The sequence below is a fragment of the Neodiprion fabricii genome, chromosome 7 (assembly GCF_021155785.1).
Source record: "Neodiprion fabricii isolate iyNeoFabr1 chromosome 7, iyNeoFabr1.1, whole genome shotgun sequence".
Classification (NCBI taxonomy): Eukaryota; Metazoa; Arthropoda; class Insecta; order Hymenoptera; family Diprionidae; genus Neodiprion; species Neodiprion fabricii.
The window spans coordinates 22,736,395-22,749,722 of NC_060245.1; the positions used below are offsets into that span (position 1 = coordinate 22,736,395).

Consider the following 13,328-nt stretch of genomic DNA (forward strand, 5'->3'; position numbering starts at 1 on the left):
TCATTTCTTCATCATCTTGATGAAGCGCTCTAATTTATTAAAGCGTATAAAACTACTAATAAATTATAGCGAGTCCTGAAGTCGCTTTATTTACATTAAAAGTGTAAATACCATTGTCCGTTTCGTTTCATCTCACAGATTTGACAGTCATTTGATATCTCTTCGACTTTCCTTCATCATCGGTGAAGATTGATTGATCGAGGAATTGCAAGGAAACGTTAATCAGCCCAGCTTACCAGGCTGCAAATGTGAAATCAAGCCATGGGTCATTTCTATAACGCTCTCTCCAAGTCCCTTCACACCGCAATAATACGTGTCAAACTATGCGTCCGTCAAACACTGTGTACTTTTATACTGTTCTAGCCACTTTCCGAAAACATATCACAAGTTGATTAACCACTTCAGAACGCCTAATCGTAGGCAATTCTACTCATGCAGCACACGAAAGGATTAACTATAAGCAACTCTTTTGAATTCACGACAACGCCTAACTATAGGCAATTCAACTGACGTTTGCCGCTAGCACGTCATTCCAAATGCCTTCTTTATCGGTCGTCAGGGAGAAGATCACGGCCTTTCGACCATAGCCGATTACCGCACTGAGGAGGTGGCGTCGTCTGTTATATCATATTTTATTTCAGCAACTACCGTTCCGCACGTTTTCTATCCGTCGTCTGCTGTGCGCGTAGGGCGAACTAAACTGAGACGGCCCGAATAAACGTTCGACAAATCCTTGTGCATTAGGAAGATGATCAAATCAGCATTAAGGCTGCTGGCCTACCCCAGTTTTAAGGATCGATTATTATCTCCAAGCCTGTTCAGCGAAGGTGGGAAATTTACAGGTTCTACGAATATTTGGCGAAATTTTCACGCCACAACAAGATGTCAAAAAGCAGAGGACAAGAAAATGATGCTGGCATCTTTACCGCCTGTTGACGAAGGAACCAAAGGAGAGAAGTCAATACAGATCGACAATTTATTATCCAGGCAAGTAGAACTAGCAATTTTATAATCAGTCAACGGGAAAATTTACCTTGTTGCTGGATTCCGGGTCGGATGTTGAGGTTAAGTTTCCTTCGTTTTGACATTCATTAACCGCGAGCTGCTGAATCGATCTCAGAACGGTTTAAAACTACGGCGGTTGGTGGAAAACTCTAGTAGATGAAGCAATCAATCCACTTAACACCTTTTTCTTCTTTCAGTTCAGAAATATTGTTTCCCGATGAAACTACGCCCTTCAGACTCCATGACGGAACACCCTACAAGGATTTACCCATCTGTAACATCAAGGTTTCACACAATAACACAATCATCAGCCTAACCGACTGCCACGGTAATTGCCGCCACCTTCAAAGATGTTGTCAATAATAGCTTGATTCTAAACAACTCTGTGTTCCAGGAAAAGTGCAAATGATACACACTTGTGGGAAGGAGGGATTCAAGAACACCCGTAAAGGCACCAACATCGCCGCTCAAGCCACAGCCACTACTTTTGGCGCGGTAAGATGCTTCTAAATCGAAATCCTGGGTGAACGAAAAGGTTATTTATTTCCCGATCCTTCAAAGTTTAAATTATTCTTTCAGAGAACGCTTCGAAGCGGCATAAAAACCGTTCGTGTTCGCATTCGAGGCATTGGGCCTGGTAGAATGGTGAGAAAATTGAGTTAATCGCACTTCATAAATTTCGCATTGCTTAAACTTGCCTAATTCCTGTTTCAGTCATCGATAAAAGGTCTGCAAATAGGAGGGTTGGACATTGTGTCTGTAACGGACAATACTCACGTGTCCTGGACCCCGCCGAGGCCGCGAAAAGCCAGAAGATTGTAAATTATTCAAAAGATATTATCGGTGTGGTGGAAAGGCAAACGTAGACATAACCATTCATTGCTTCGCACATGAACATGCGCATATTTACTCCAATGTTGTATTCACTGATTAGTATAAACAGAGAAGTAAACATTTGTGGACTATTTTGTAACTACTGTACACGTACATAACCATACAATGATTATTTCTTGAAATAAATATGCCGAAGAATCGCAAAGTAGGAATACGCCGTCTTTGCTATCTGAAATATTGTCGAATAAATCAATACCTCGCACCTAGAAGTTCGAAACGTTATTCGAATTGCGAAATCGTTCTGTTTACCGTGAGACAAGTCTCCGTCGATACTTTGTAGAGTTTCCATACCCTTAATTTCAAGGGCTTTCGACAACGTTGCATTATTATCTTAATGGTCATCGTGTACCAAACAGGTGCTCTGTACCAGATGCCGTTGTAGGCTGCATCGACCAGAGATTCACTCTGTAATAATGATTCATGACGCTTTGCTGCATGGGAATATAATGTAACTAGAAATAACATTATTTCTTAGGAGATCTAATAGTCACGTGAATTATAACTTCGTTTCCGGTCCAGTATATCATCATTATCTGAATCGCCATCGCGACCATGTACGAAGATGCAACGACGATCTCGTATCTCAATCCTAACTAGAATGTAATATCAACGGTGGATTCACTCGTAGCGATAAAAATTAGCTGAATAATGCAGTTCTAAGTACTCACGACGATGTACTGAAAGAAAGTCGTACAGAATATGCCGGAGTATATGACAAAATCAAACAGCAATAGACGATTCAGGATCCGATCGAGCTTCTCGACGTAACTGAAACCGACGTTACAAGTCATTTTCACAATGATCACACCTCGATACAGCAACATTAATTTACCGAATAACGCCAAGGTGCTTCTTCACCCAATTCTTGACACTCTCCTGAATTTCGCGATCCTTCCGCTCACGGAGACTGGCGGTCTTTATGATTCCCTGCAGCTCGATTCCGAGGACCTTCATCTCGCACGTTGGGACAATTATGAGAACTGCCATCAGAGTGGACCAGCTAGCGGTGATGACACCCGTCAAGTAGCACATCGTCAGCTGAAGAAAGTAGCCCGGCCAGATATCCGGAAACGGGTTCCAGGCCCTGCAATAATCCGTTACTTCCCTGAATTTATCAAGTCCAAGTATAACAAGTACCCTGAAGAAAGCAGTTTCAAAGTACCTGAAGATCAGTCTGCTCGGTTCGGTCTTTGTGCCGGCAACCACGTCGATGATTGGTAAACCACAGTACCCGGAAATGGTGAGGGCTGCAGAAATCCAGAAGCAGAGGGTAACGAAGTTGCCCTGTTTCACATGTTCGTCGAGTATCTTGAGGAGCTCCGAATCGCCGGAGCGTCTGACCCTGAGACTAAATTTCACGGTGTGCTCCACCTGCGTCCCAAAATCAATTTATTTCCGACTGAAACATAATGTTAACTTTTTTGATCCGAAAAGCGGGATGAAAGTAGCATATTATTCCCTCTCAATGTTTTTCCCTCATCTGCGGGAATAAAGGAGCAATTTTCTCCCGCATTTGCCTCGCTTCGCTCAGGCAGTAAACCCACCCGCGGGAATAATCTCCAACTTTATTCCCTTGTGACGTAAAGCGTTAGACCTAAGCAGGAGGCCGTGAAAAGCGATTTTTCAAGGATTTTTCAGGAAGAGACAATTCAATTTATTAAGATAAAAATTTATGTACATATTGGAGTAACATTGAACTTCACTATGATATTGTTTATTTCGAAAAATAATGATTTTTGAAGCGGCTATAGCCGATCTCCGGGAGCACCTGTAAAAAAAGGCATCTCGCGGTGAAAAAATAAAAAAGATTTAGTTAAAATGAGATATTGTCTGATCGTTGATGGAAGGAATAAGGAAAATATTAATTGTTACCAAAATGGCGGCTCCTCGAAAAAAAAATTCGTTATTCCATAAAAATTTTCGCCTTAATTTGTTTATAAAATGGGAAATATTTATCGGCGAGAAAAAAATCTTCGATCAAGGACTGAAAAATATATTCATAAAGCTTGCGTAAAAATTTGAGACCGATCGGCTCAGCCGTTTCCGAAAAATCTTGCTCACCGACTTTGAGAACATAATTTTTGAGAGAAACGCGTTCGCAGTTTCACAACCACTTTCGAACGCTTCTTGACGTTTTTTCAAATGTGCGCGTAACTTGGAGAATATTTCTCGGATCGACATAAAATTTCCTATGCATGTACTTACGTATGTTACGAATGTATGTTACGAAAATGAAATTAGAGAAAAAAAAAAAACGATTATTAAAAAATCCCAATTAGGCACAACCCCGTAATGTGCCGGTAAGTTACAGTCAGAAAAAATACGGCACGATAGTAATTCAAATCACGACTAACCAGATCGCCGACGGAGCTTCTTGTGAAGAGAAAAGCGATCGCCTTAGCGATGCCGCTCAAGTAGAGAAGGCTTATGCTCAGATTGCCGCTCAGAGCCTCGAGATTTCCGCGCGACATTACGACGTCGACGAACATCGTAGCGGTGAAAAATCCGTAGCAGAGGGTGATGAAGACGCCGAAGGTCCTGTGAAGTCGGGCTGTTTTTTTCCCGAATCGGGCAACCGGCCAGAGGCCCTGAATCTGCATCGCGATCACGTTCAGCCGCGTGAACGGCTCGGTGGTTTCGCGATTGCAATCCGCACCCCCGAACATTGCGAGAGCGATCCCGTCTGCAAAGCTGGATAGGAAGTCGTCCTTAAAAATACGCGCGTCATTCCTCGACGCTGAAAGTCTAATTACCGATTGAAACGATCGTAAAAATGCCAGCCGCAGAGACGTATAATCATTATTGCTCGCAGTAATTAGGATTATACGTGTACAGAAAGTATAGAGGGAAGAAAATCGACGCGGTATTACTTTGAGAGAATTTTTCGTCGTTGATCACGTCTACGTAGCGTATGCATTATACATGCACAACGACGGATGAACGGTTGGATCATGCACACAAACCCTGGCATAAGATATGTATCGGCCTAATACGCCGACCCTGACGGCTATGAACGATTCATGGAGGGAGGAGAGCCGGCATTACGTCTACCGACATTGATGCATTATATATCACGTCCCTGCATATTGCACGTATACTTGCCTAATACATGGTTATAGGTGTATCACCCAGTGCACGAGAGAGACCCCGAGGTCGTTCGCCGAGTCGAGGTGAAAGGGAAATGAGGAATACGGGAACGGCACGTGACGGTTAATATTATACCCCTGCACCACCTGTTCATCATCGTTGAAGATCAGAGATGCTTACCGAGAGTAAACGGTTACAACTTTATTACCCTTTATCGCACAATCGGGAGCACTTTAAGTCACGCGTGTAACAGCGTATGAATAAAAATGTTGTACAAACCACGTCGCATGTCTTGCCTCTGTAACGAATAAAGCACGCTTTTATCATTGATATACGTGATGCAATCACGACGACTCGAGACCGCGGTACTAGAATTTCTTTTCTCTCCTTTCCCCCTCGCCGTTTATACGTTGAAATATATTGTTTGTCTCTTAATAACAAATCTTACCGCCGTAACAATTATATACGTTAAAGTAAGCTGTGTTGAAATACAGCGAGTGCGAGATAATACATTACGTAATATACGACATTTGTCAGGTTACATTACACAGGTATGAAATAGTACATGGATGAAATATCATCTAGAACCTAAACGATATAGAACGAAAATTCGTGATCGGAATTTCGATGACAGGAATTTATTTATACAATACAGAATACGTGCAGGTAAGACGAACGACGAATTGACTAGAATAAACACTTTTCTGTTGATTACGGTGTATTATACACGTAGCATCAGAGCTTCCTGTTGTGGATGTATAAATTTAAGCTACCAGCGGTAAACTTATACACAAGTCTTGAAGTAATTAGGCTGAAGCTTAACGCAATTTATCACAGCTTTTGCCCCGCTTATCTCTCCCGGCGGCGGCGTCGGCGACGCCGCGGTAAATGGGGTGAGAGTGAGAGGGAGGGAAGTGGAAGTGGACGCTCATCTCCGGGTAGACGCAGCTTGTTGCGCGATCCAGGGTACGTACTCGGAGACGCGGGTGTAGACGCCTGGGAGACGAGGACGGGCGCATCCCACCCCCGTAGAAACGACGCCGACGACGAGCGTCGATCCGCTCTCCTCGCCGCGGGAGTTCCGGACCATAAGAGGACCTCCGCTGTCAGCCTGTAAGGAGGAACGGACGGGGGGTTGAATTGAAACAAGACAACAAAGTTTCAAAGGGAACGAAACGCGTCGTGTTATCCCGAGATTTGTAATCGTCGGGTCGGTTGGCGGGGGAGGAGGGGTGAAAAATAGTTGCCCGATTAAAATTTCCCTCATTCATGCGCGATCAGGGAGCTTTGAGAAGCGGTCCGGGGAAGAGGGAGAGAAATGCGTTTACTAATTTCCCGGGAATCGCGCGATCCCTCAAGGGTCTCGGTATAAGGGATGGTAGAACAACACGTCGACACGTGTTTCGAGATAAATTACGGCTGAGGGTGAGATTTCGCGATTCGCGGGTGAAGTATTATCAGCGATGAGGCGGAAAATAAAACTTTCGGCCGAAAAGAAATTCATCCGAGAAGGCGAGAAGAATTCACTTGTAAGATCCTTACGAGGATCGAGCCTCGTTGCTGCTAGACGATATTAATCGAATCGATTGAAGATGATCGGAGGGTGGGAAAAATACTGAATAATCGAATATACAATTATAGAGGTTTAGACTCACCCAGCAAGAGTCACGGCCGCCTTCCTCTCGACCGGCGCACATCTGTCGTGGCTCGACGCGGGTTTTCTTACCCTGACTCGCGTACCATTCTCGACATACGTCATTTTTCACAACACGTACGCCGACCTTCTGCAGGATGTCTGCTCTCTTGTCTTGAAGGTAGAAAATTAACTACGTTATATTACTTTTCACCACGAGCTTGCTGCTTATTCTTTACCTCCACCGCGGAAAGAACTATCCAACCGCCATCGATGAAATCCTCTTAAGAAGCCTGGTCACGGACGACTCGATATTTTTCATTAACATTTACAACGTCTTTGATTACGATCAAGATATATCAACACTGTAACGAGTACGGGAGGAAAAGAAGTTCGTCGTAGAGCGAACGAAACCAAAATGACAAAAAGTATCGAGTTTCGATGAACCGACCTCCCTAAATCCTGAAATTAACTTACGTCTCGAGGTGTCTTCGCCGAGCCATCCCCATCCGGCGGCGATCGCATTCTCGCCCTCAAAAGCGCTGTACTCAGCCTCGCCGGAAGCCCAGGGAAGACACGCGGGCCTCACGCTGTCCGACCACGAAATGGGCCCGGTGAGTTCGAGCAGAGCTATGTCGTCGACGTAGCCGCCGCACTTGTGCCCCGGATGGATCAACACCCTCGCGACGCTTTCCTGTCTAGCCGGAGGGTTTTCAGGGCCCCGAAGGTTGTATTCTCCAAGGCTGACGCGGAGCTGACGAGCCGGAATCTTGGACGACCCCCTGTTTCGTTTCGATCGATTAATCCTTTCAGTTTTCACGTTTGAGTATTTTTTTGCCCGAAAATGCAAAAAAAAAAAAAAAGAAAAGATTTTGCATGGAATGTAAAAAAGGAAGAAAAAAAAGGGTACCACTGTAGCGGCTTCTGCGAATGGAAGGGTCGAGAGAATTGGCTGCCCCAATTTCCCGAATTCGGAAAGTTTAAGGATACCTTGATATTTGCAGACGTGAAAGTTGCGCGAGTTTATAAAATTTGCACAGCGATCCGCGGAAAGGGTTTGGGTGACTTCTGTTAGGTAATGGAGGCTCGGCGCGAGGGTATAGATATAATAATACATCTCTTTGAGCTGGTAAATGCTCTCTGTATCTTTCGCGTGGCGTCTGTACCGTGGCTTGATTAATTGCCACGAGGTGCGTCCGCGTAATTAACGGAATTATTCTGTCACGTTTGTACATATATACCCACATATATACATAATATATACACATACAATAAATATATAGACGAGGAAAGCGTCGAGACGTTCTTCTCGATCGATCGAAAGCGTGAGGCGAAAAGCCGTCTTTATAAGAAGCAGACGATAAGAATATAACAAAGAGAAGAAAGCTCGAAGCAATCTGCGTCTGACTGACAAAAAATCGTAGAGCGATAGATAGACACTATCCGGCCACCCCGGGGTTGTTTTAATTTTGATTTTCCTCTCGAACAGGGGAGTAATTAAACAGGGGCGCAACAACAACCATTCGGTTATATAACGGTCGGTCTACCCCCACAAACAAACCCACACACTGCACGTTTTGTACATAGAGTATGTATCGTGTATCGGTAAATGGTCGAGAGGATCCCAACGCGGTTGCGCAAGTGGCGAGAGAATTAAACGCGCTTCGCAACTGTGAACCATGATTGCGCGTAAATTACCAAAGCACTCGGTAATTGCTTGCGGTCCGTGCAAAACGCGACGGGTCCTTCGCTCCGTTGCAAGCTCTCCGCTGCAGCCGTATAAATATGTATATGTAGGTATACGTGCACACACCGTAGTTATAATTGCGAAGCTTTTCGACCCTCGATTCATACTTTTATTGCCGGTTCGATTTATTCCCGATTTTGTTTACCCGCCGCCGCGCCGAGTAAACATTTGCATTATATTTTACCGACGACGTTACCGTACCAATTTTTGCACAGGTAGACGGAAACTTTTTTTCTTTCTTTTTTTTTCATCTTTTAGAGTTTCCATCGAAGATAAATAAATTTCGATTCTATACCTACATCTGGTAACAAACCAAAACCCTTGTTTATTACTTGTTAATACTTACGAGCAGAGGCAATGACCAGCGGTGAGAATGTGTCTCGAGTCGATTATCGTTCCGCCGCAGAAATGGCCACCCTTTCTTGTGATGCTGACAATCCAGGGAAACTCCCGAGGGACGGCATCAACACCGCCAACAACGCGGGCTGATCGTGAACCGGAAGCGGCCCGTCCGCACGGAATGTCCGCAACTTGATTAGAGAAAGGGAAAGAAAACAGGCCTGTGCGTAATGAAACGAGTCGGGATTAATATTCTTCGTTACATTTCGATGCGCGGTTGACGATCGTTGGTATAACCGTAATGTTTCGTCTAGTTAGAAAAACAAGTTAGTCGAAACATTACGGTTATACCAACGTGCATACACACGTACGCAATTCGCTTTGCATATTTGCTCTCGTTCGCGAAATACGCGCGTCATCCACGCCATTTTATTATTATTGAATTGTTTTTACACATCGTCCGTATCTTTCCGTGCGTTTCGACGATAGATTAAAATCGCGTTGTTCGACCTGAAACGCGTCGTCGATTCTAACGCGCTTAGCCAATTTTAATTTCAACGATTACACGGAGTCATATCGGGCATTAAAAATACCGCCACGTACCTACGCTGCGTTAAATTTGTTCAAAGGAAGGAAAACAAATTTATCTAATCGAGCCAAGTTCCACGTATACCCTTCACCGAAAATTGTACAACATACGGGCACTGCAAAGGCAATAATTTACACACCGGCATGGCATAAATTATACGACTACGCAGCTGCGCAATTCAAAGGGCCCGGGGATTTCAGCTGTTATAGTCGAAGGAAATGAAAAACGAAGTAAAAAAAATTAATATATAATTAAATAAAAAACTGGCTTCTTTGTAAATTACTGCACCGACTTTGGCGAAAGAGGGAGCGGGAAAAGTGCGGAGTCTGGACTTTTCGCCGACGAGAGAACCTCGAGGACCGTGTCAGGGCGACCAATCGGCTTAGGTTGTACAGGAGACTTCGCTTGTCCTCTATTCGGTCCTGATTACTGTTTCAATTAGACCCGTTTCAGTCCGGTCCCACGGACAGGCCAATTCGCCGGTTCTCTGGGCGGTAAAAAATCTCCGAATATCAGAGGCTTCGCTGTCGTTGATTGCCGTACAGACCCCTCGTAATTTCAACGGTTTCGCTGTACGGAAAATTATTCTCTCCGTCGAAAATAATCAGGAGGGTAGGTGTGTGTAGGAACGTGTACGCGTATGTGTGTTTCGTAAACGTTGTATATGTGTGCCGGGATGACGAGACGGAAAAAATATATTTTACCGATCCGTACGATTGTTGTTTATTTTGCTTCGATAATAAGAATTGCTTGCCGAGAAGTAAAGGAGGTAATTTTTACGCATTCGGAAATTAACCACGGGAATGTAATAACGTTGGGAATTGAAAAAAAAAACAATTTTTTCTTCAAATAAAGTTTGAAGCGGTGGAAATTGAGAAAAAATATCTCTTAAAGTGATGCTTCGGTTCTGAGAAATAATTTTACACCGGATTCATTTGACTCGCAATCAAAGAAACTCGCGATTATTACTCCCACGAAGTAGTATATATTAATAAGTTCGTCGGGTTGAAAAGAATTTTATTGAGTTCGTAAAATTATTTCATAAAATGGTGCCAAAGTAATGGGACGTTGTATCATAGGTATAGTAATGAATAAATTGCGATCGATTGGAAGAATTCAATCATGTATAGTGCTTAATTGTACAGAAGCAACGATAAATTTGTTCGCATCGAAAGATGAATCTAAATAATTTCTCATTCTGTGTAAAATATAAAAGAATGAGGGTAAATCTTGCCCTTTGGTAACGCAGGTCTGCAAAAAAATATTTTATTCCAGCTGCACGGCGTGTTTTTGGTAAGTATTATTTTTTCGAGTACGATGAATCCACAAATGACTTCGATTTCTCTCCATTGCGTATAATATTCTAGCAAAATGTAAGGTGTGCGCATAAAAAGAGCACAACAATAACGAAAGAACCACCATCTCATTACAACGAACTAAATAATATTTCTTATAGAATTGAACAAACAATTTCTTCATAAAATTTAATTAACATTCCGTGTTGTTTCCTTTTTTTTATGAAACCTTTTCTTCTTCTCTTCGATTCATCGTCGAACACGCTTCCGCTTTTCATTTTCTCTTTCCCTGTTTGTATTTATTCTCGAGTCTCCCTCTAATACGTATTAAATGAAAGTAAGACGTCACTTCTGCATAAGACTTTTAGAATCAAGAATAAGACACCAGATTTCGAGTTGAACGGGAGTTTTACTCGAAGTGAAACTACAAACACGAGTTAGAGAAAGAAAAGCCGACGTGATGGAACTTTTCGAGTATTTTTCTCGTTTCCGGTGAAGTAAACATCGATAAGAAACAGTATGAAAACCCCGTTAATTTTGTTTTTTTCTCGCAGACCGTGATATAAGTCGTAATTGACAGGAGGATTCTCAAGGGGCGCCGGGTGGCGACCGGATGTACGGTTCTAGGCGCCGCGGCTCGAGTTCGGATATTCGTTCGTGTGGAATTTAGCTTCCTGTACGACAAGCGCGGTTCGGATAGGAGGAATCTCTGTCACCGCAATCCCTATTCCAGCGCGAGCCCCTAGCGTCGTTTCACACCTCGGTTGATTAATTCGAGCGACGCCGAGTCCGCCCCTTCGCAGCATCGCCTGGTTCAGGGGGTTATCCCCCGGGATACGCAGGCGCGACCGTCGCCCGATCCCGAGGGAATTCCGAGAGTTCCCGGGAGCCCCGAGATTCGGCGAGTGACTAATAGACGTGTCAAATGCAGACGGACCTCGGCGAAGTAATCGCGATATAATATTATATGCTCATCCCTCAACCGCGATATATGTATACATAGATATTATATGTAATGCGGTACCTCGCACAAACCCGGTGGAAATTTATTAAAGGTATTATTAAGACGGACGCGACGCGGAATTAAGGAAAGGAGTTGGGAAGGTGAACGGGACCCGACGATTATACAACCCCGAGAGCAAAGCTCTTCCTCTTCCATCCGCGGTTCTCCACGAAAGTTTGAACAGACCCCGCAGGATGAGCGGCAACCGGCTGCACCCTGCAATTTATGCACTTTTTCTCTCTTACCTACTCTCGTTAGCATTCTATCTGTGAGGAAACTGAGAAAACACTTTTAGCCGAGCCGCCCCTCCTCCCCCTCCTCATCACAGACAGAAGCTGCCGAGAATTCTCAAGAGAAGAACAGAGGATCGAGGTGTAAGAGACACCGGATAATCCCAAGTCACCAGGGGGGTTGTTGCGGGCTTTCCGATTCCCGACTAGCTCGAAGCGTGGCGTTAATCTCTAACGAGTTGAAGAAACCCGCGAAAATCGTGGGAATAAATTAAACCGTCGCAATAGCTAGGCGAGCTTAATTGGCAACGAGTCAACGCACCTTCGCCGACCTTGCGGAATATCCATATCGAGTAGAGAGGCCAGGGTCTAGGTGCAGACAATAGCGGTTTCGCGTAGCGGTAAGGTCGGCTAATCGGGACCGAAGGACGCCCCGCGAACGCGCGAACGCGTTGTTTCGGCTGCGAGAAAACTTGTCAGAAAATTTCATCAAGCCTGTCCGATAGTGAGTGACCGGTAATCGGTAGAAAAGTGAAAAACCCCAGCGGACTGCGAATACTCACGATTGGTGAAGGCGGCGACCCGGAGGGACGAGGTCCAGACGACGAGAGCTGCGAGGTTTACCCAAAATTTACCGGGGATGACGGACATGGCTTACGGACTCCGTACGACGAGGTGCGGACAAGGAAGTCCTCGACGGACGGAGATTGATAAAAAATTGTCACGTCTGACGAGCAGACGGGGTTCTTTATACGCTTCGGATCGGCTGCATCTCCTCCCACCCCCTCTCGTCGGTTTCTCCCCACCGTAACGAAACTCGGGCCCGTCCGTCGCGTGGGTGTAAGCTCCGAGCACCGGGTACAATGTTATCACTCTCCTCATCGCTCCCATCCTCGAGGGCACCGCTTAACCGAGTCACGAGGGTCTCGAATCGATCAAGGTAAACCGGGGGCCACGCGCTTCTCGAATTAAGTAATTGTTCCAGTTATGTATTTTTCTTCTCTCTCTCTCTTTCTCCCTCCTTCTCTATCGCTTTAGCGACGGATCGTCGGAGTAGGAACTCCAAATCCCATTGTAGGAACGAATTACCTCCGTGACTAACTCCGATTTGAAAAGAAACCGTTTTCTGTACTCCGACGTGAGATGATGTTCGTTAACGTCTTTCCCTATCGACTAACTTGCGCACGAATTCTGTCACAATGACTCCCAAACTGTCACATAATTCGTTTTCTGTTTCGGTCCGAAAGGAAGAAGGCGTTAATGAACATTCTTTAATCAAGACCAAAATTCGGTCACTGAGAATCAGTGTTTGGTCAAGGTTGAAAAAGCTTGCGCTAGCTGTCCGCATGGTCCACCATTGGATCACCAAGGATCTTTCAATTGGTACAGAGTTAGGCGAGAGAAGGGAGTATTGCAACGTCCAGTGTGTATCAAATAAACAAATAATCCCAGCCCGGGGCAGTTTCACGGACACTCTCGAGTCAAGGAGCGTCGATTGTGTACGCA

At 44.6% G+C, this 13,328-nt stretch overlaps 3 protein-coding genes across 3 annotated transcripts in view; 1 reads left to right on the plus strand and 2 right to left on the minus strand.

Moving 5' to 3' along the window:
- The first annotated feature begins 648 nt into the window (after positions 1–648).
- On the plus strand, positions 649–2,053 carry LOC124186056 (28S ribosomal protein S11, mitochondrial). The gene is made up of 5 exons (XM_046577406.1): positions 649–987; positions 1,203–1,333; positions 1,400–1,500; positions 1,585–1,650; positions 1,720–2,053. Exons 1-5 carry the CDS (start codon positions 749–751, stop codon positions 1,825–1,827), a joined length of 645 nt encoding a protein of 214 aa, XP_046433362.1. The 5' UTR covers positions 649–748; the 3' UTR covers positions 1,828–2,053.
- LOC124186054 lies at positions 1,962–12,587 on the minus strand. The gene is made up of 10 exons (XM_046577405.1): positions 12,386–12,587; positions 8,713–8,896; positions 7,097–7,401; positions 6,642–6,793; positions 3,062–3,270; positions 2,732–2,983; positions 2,568–2,667; positions 2,391–2,492; positions 2,149–2,304; positions 1,962–2,068 (listed from the first exon to the last, which is right to left on the minus strand). Exons 1-10 carry the CDS (start codon positions 12,471–12,473, stop codon positions 2,009–2,011), a joined length of 1,608 nt encoding a protein of 535 aa, XP_046433361.1. The 5' UTR covers positions 12,474–12,587; the 3' UTR covers positions 1,962–2,008.
- LOC124186052 (hemicentin-2) overlaps positions 8,904–13,328 on the minus strand; it is a 165,916-nt gene continuing 161,491 nt past the window's right edge. Inside the window, exon 11 of the mRNA XM_046577402.1 lies at positions 8,904–8,926. The gene's annotated coding sequence lies outside the window, so the exon portion shown is untranslated. The remainder of the gene's footprint in view (positions 8,927–13,328) is intronic.

Coding starts and splice junctions, on each gene's coding strand:
- LOC124186056 (XM_046577406.1), top strand. CDS start 749: ATGATCAAATCAGCATTAAGGCTGCTGGCCTACCCCAGTTTTAAGGAT. Junction 988..1,202: donor ATCGACAATTTATTATCCAG/GCAAGTAGAACT, acceptor TTCTTCTTTCAG/TTCAGAAATATTGTTTCCCG. Junction 1,334..1,399: donor CAGCCTAACCGACTGCCACG/GTAATTGCCGCC, acceptor TCTGTGTTCCAG/GAAAAGTGCAAATGATACAC.
- LOC124186054 (XM_046577405.1), bottom strand. CDS start 12,473: ATGTCCGTCATCCCCGGTAAATTTTGGGTAAACCTCGCAGCTCTCGTC. Junction 8,897..12,385: donor GGTCGCCGCCTTCACCAATC/GTGAGTATTCGC, acceptor TCTCTAATCAAG/TTGCGGACATTCCGTGCGGA. Junction 6,794..7,096: donor CGGCGAAGACACCTCGAGAC/GTAAGTTAATTT, acceptor TCTACCTTCAAG/ACAAGAGAGCAGACATCCTG.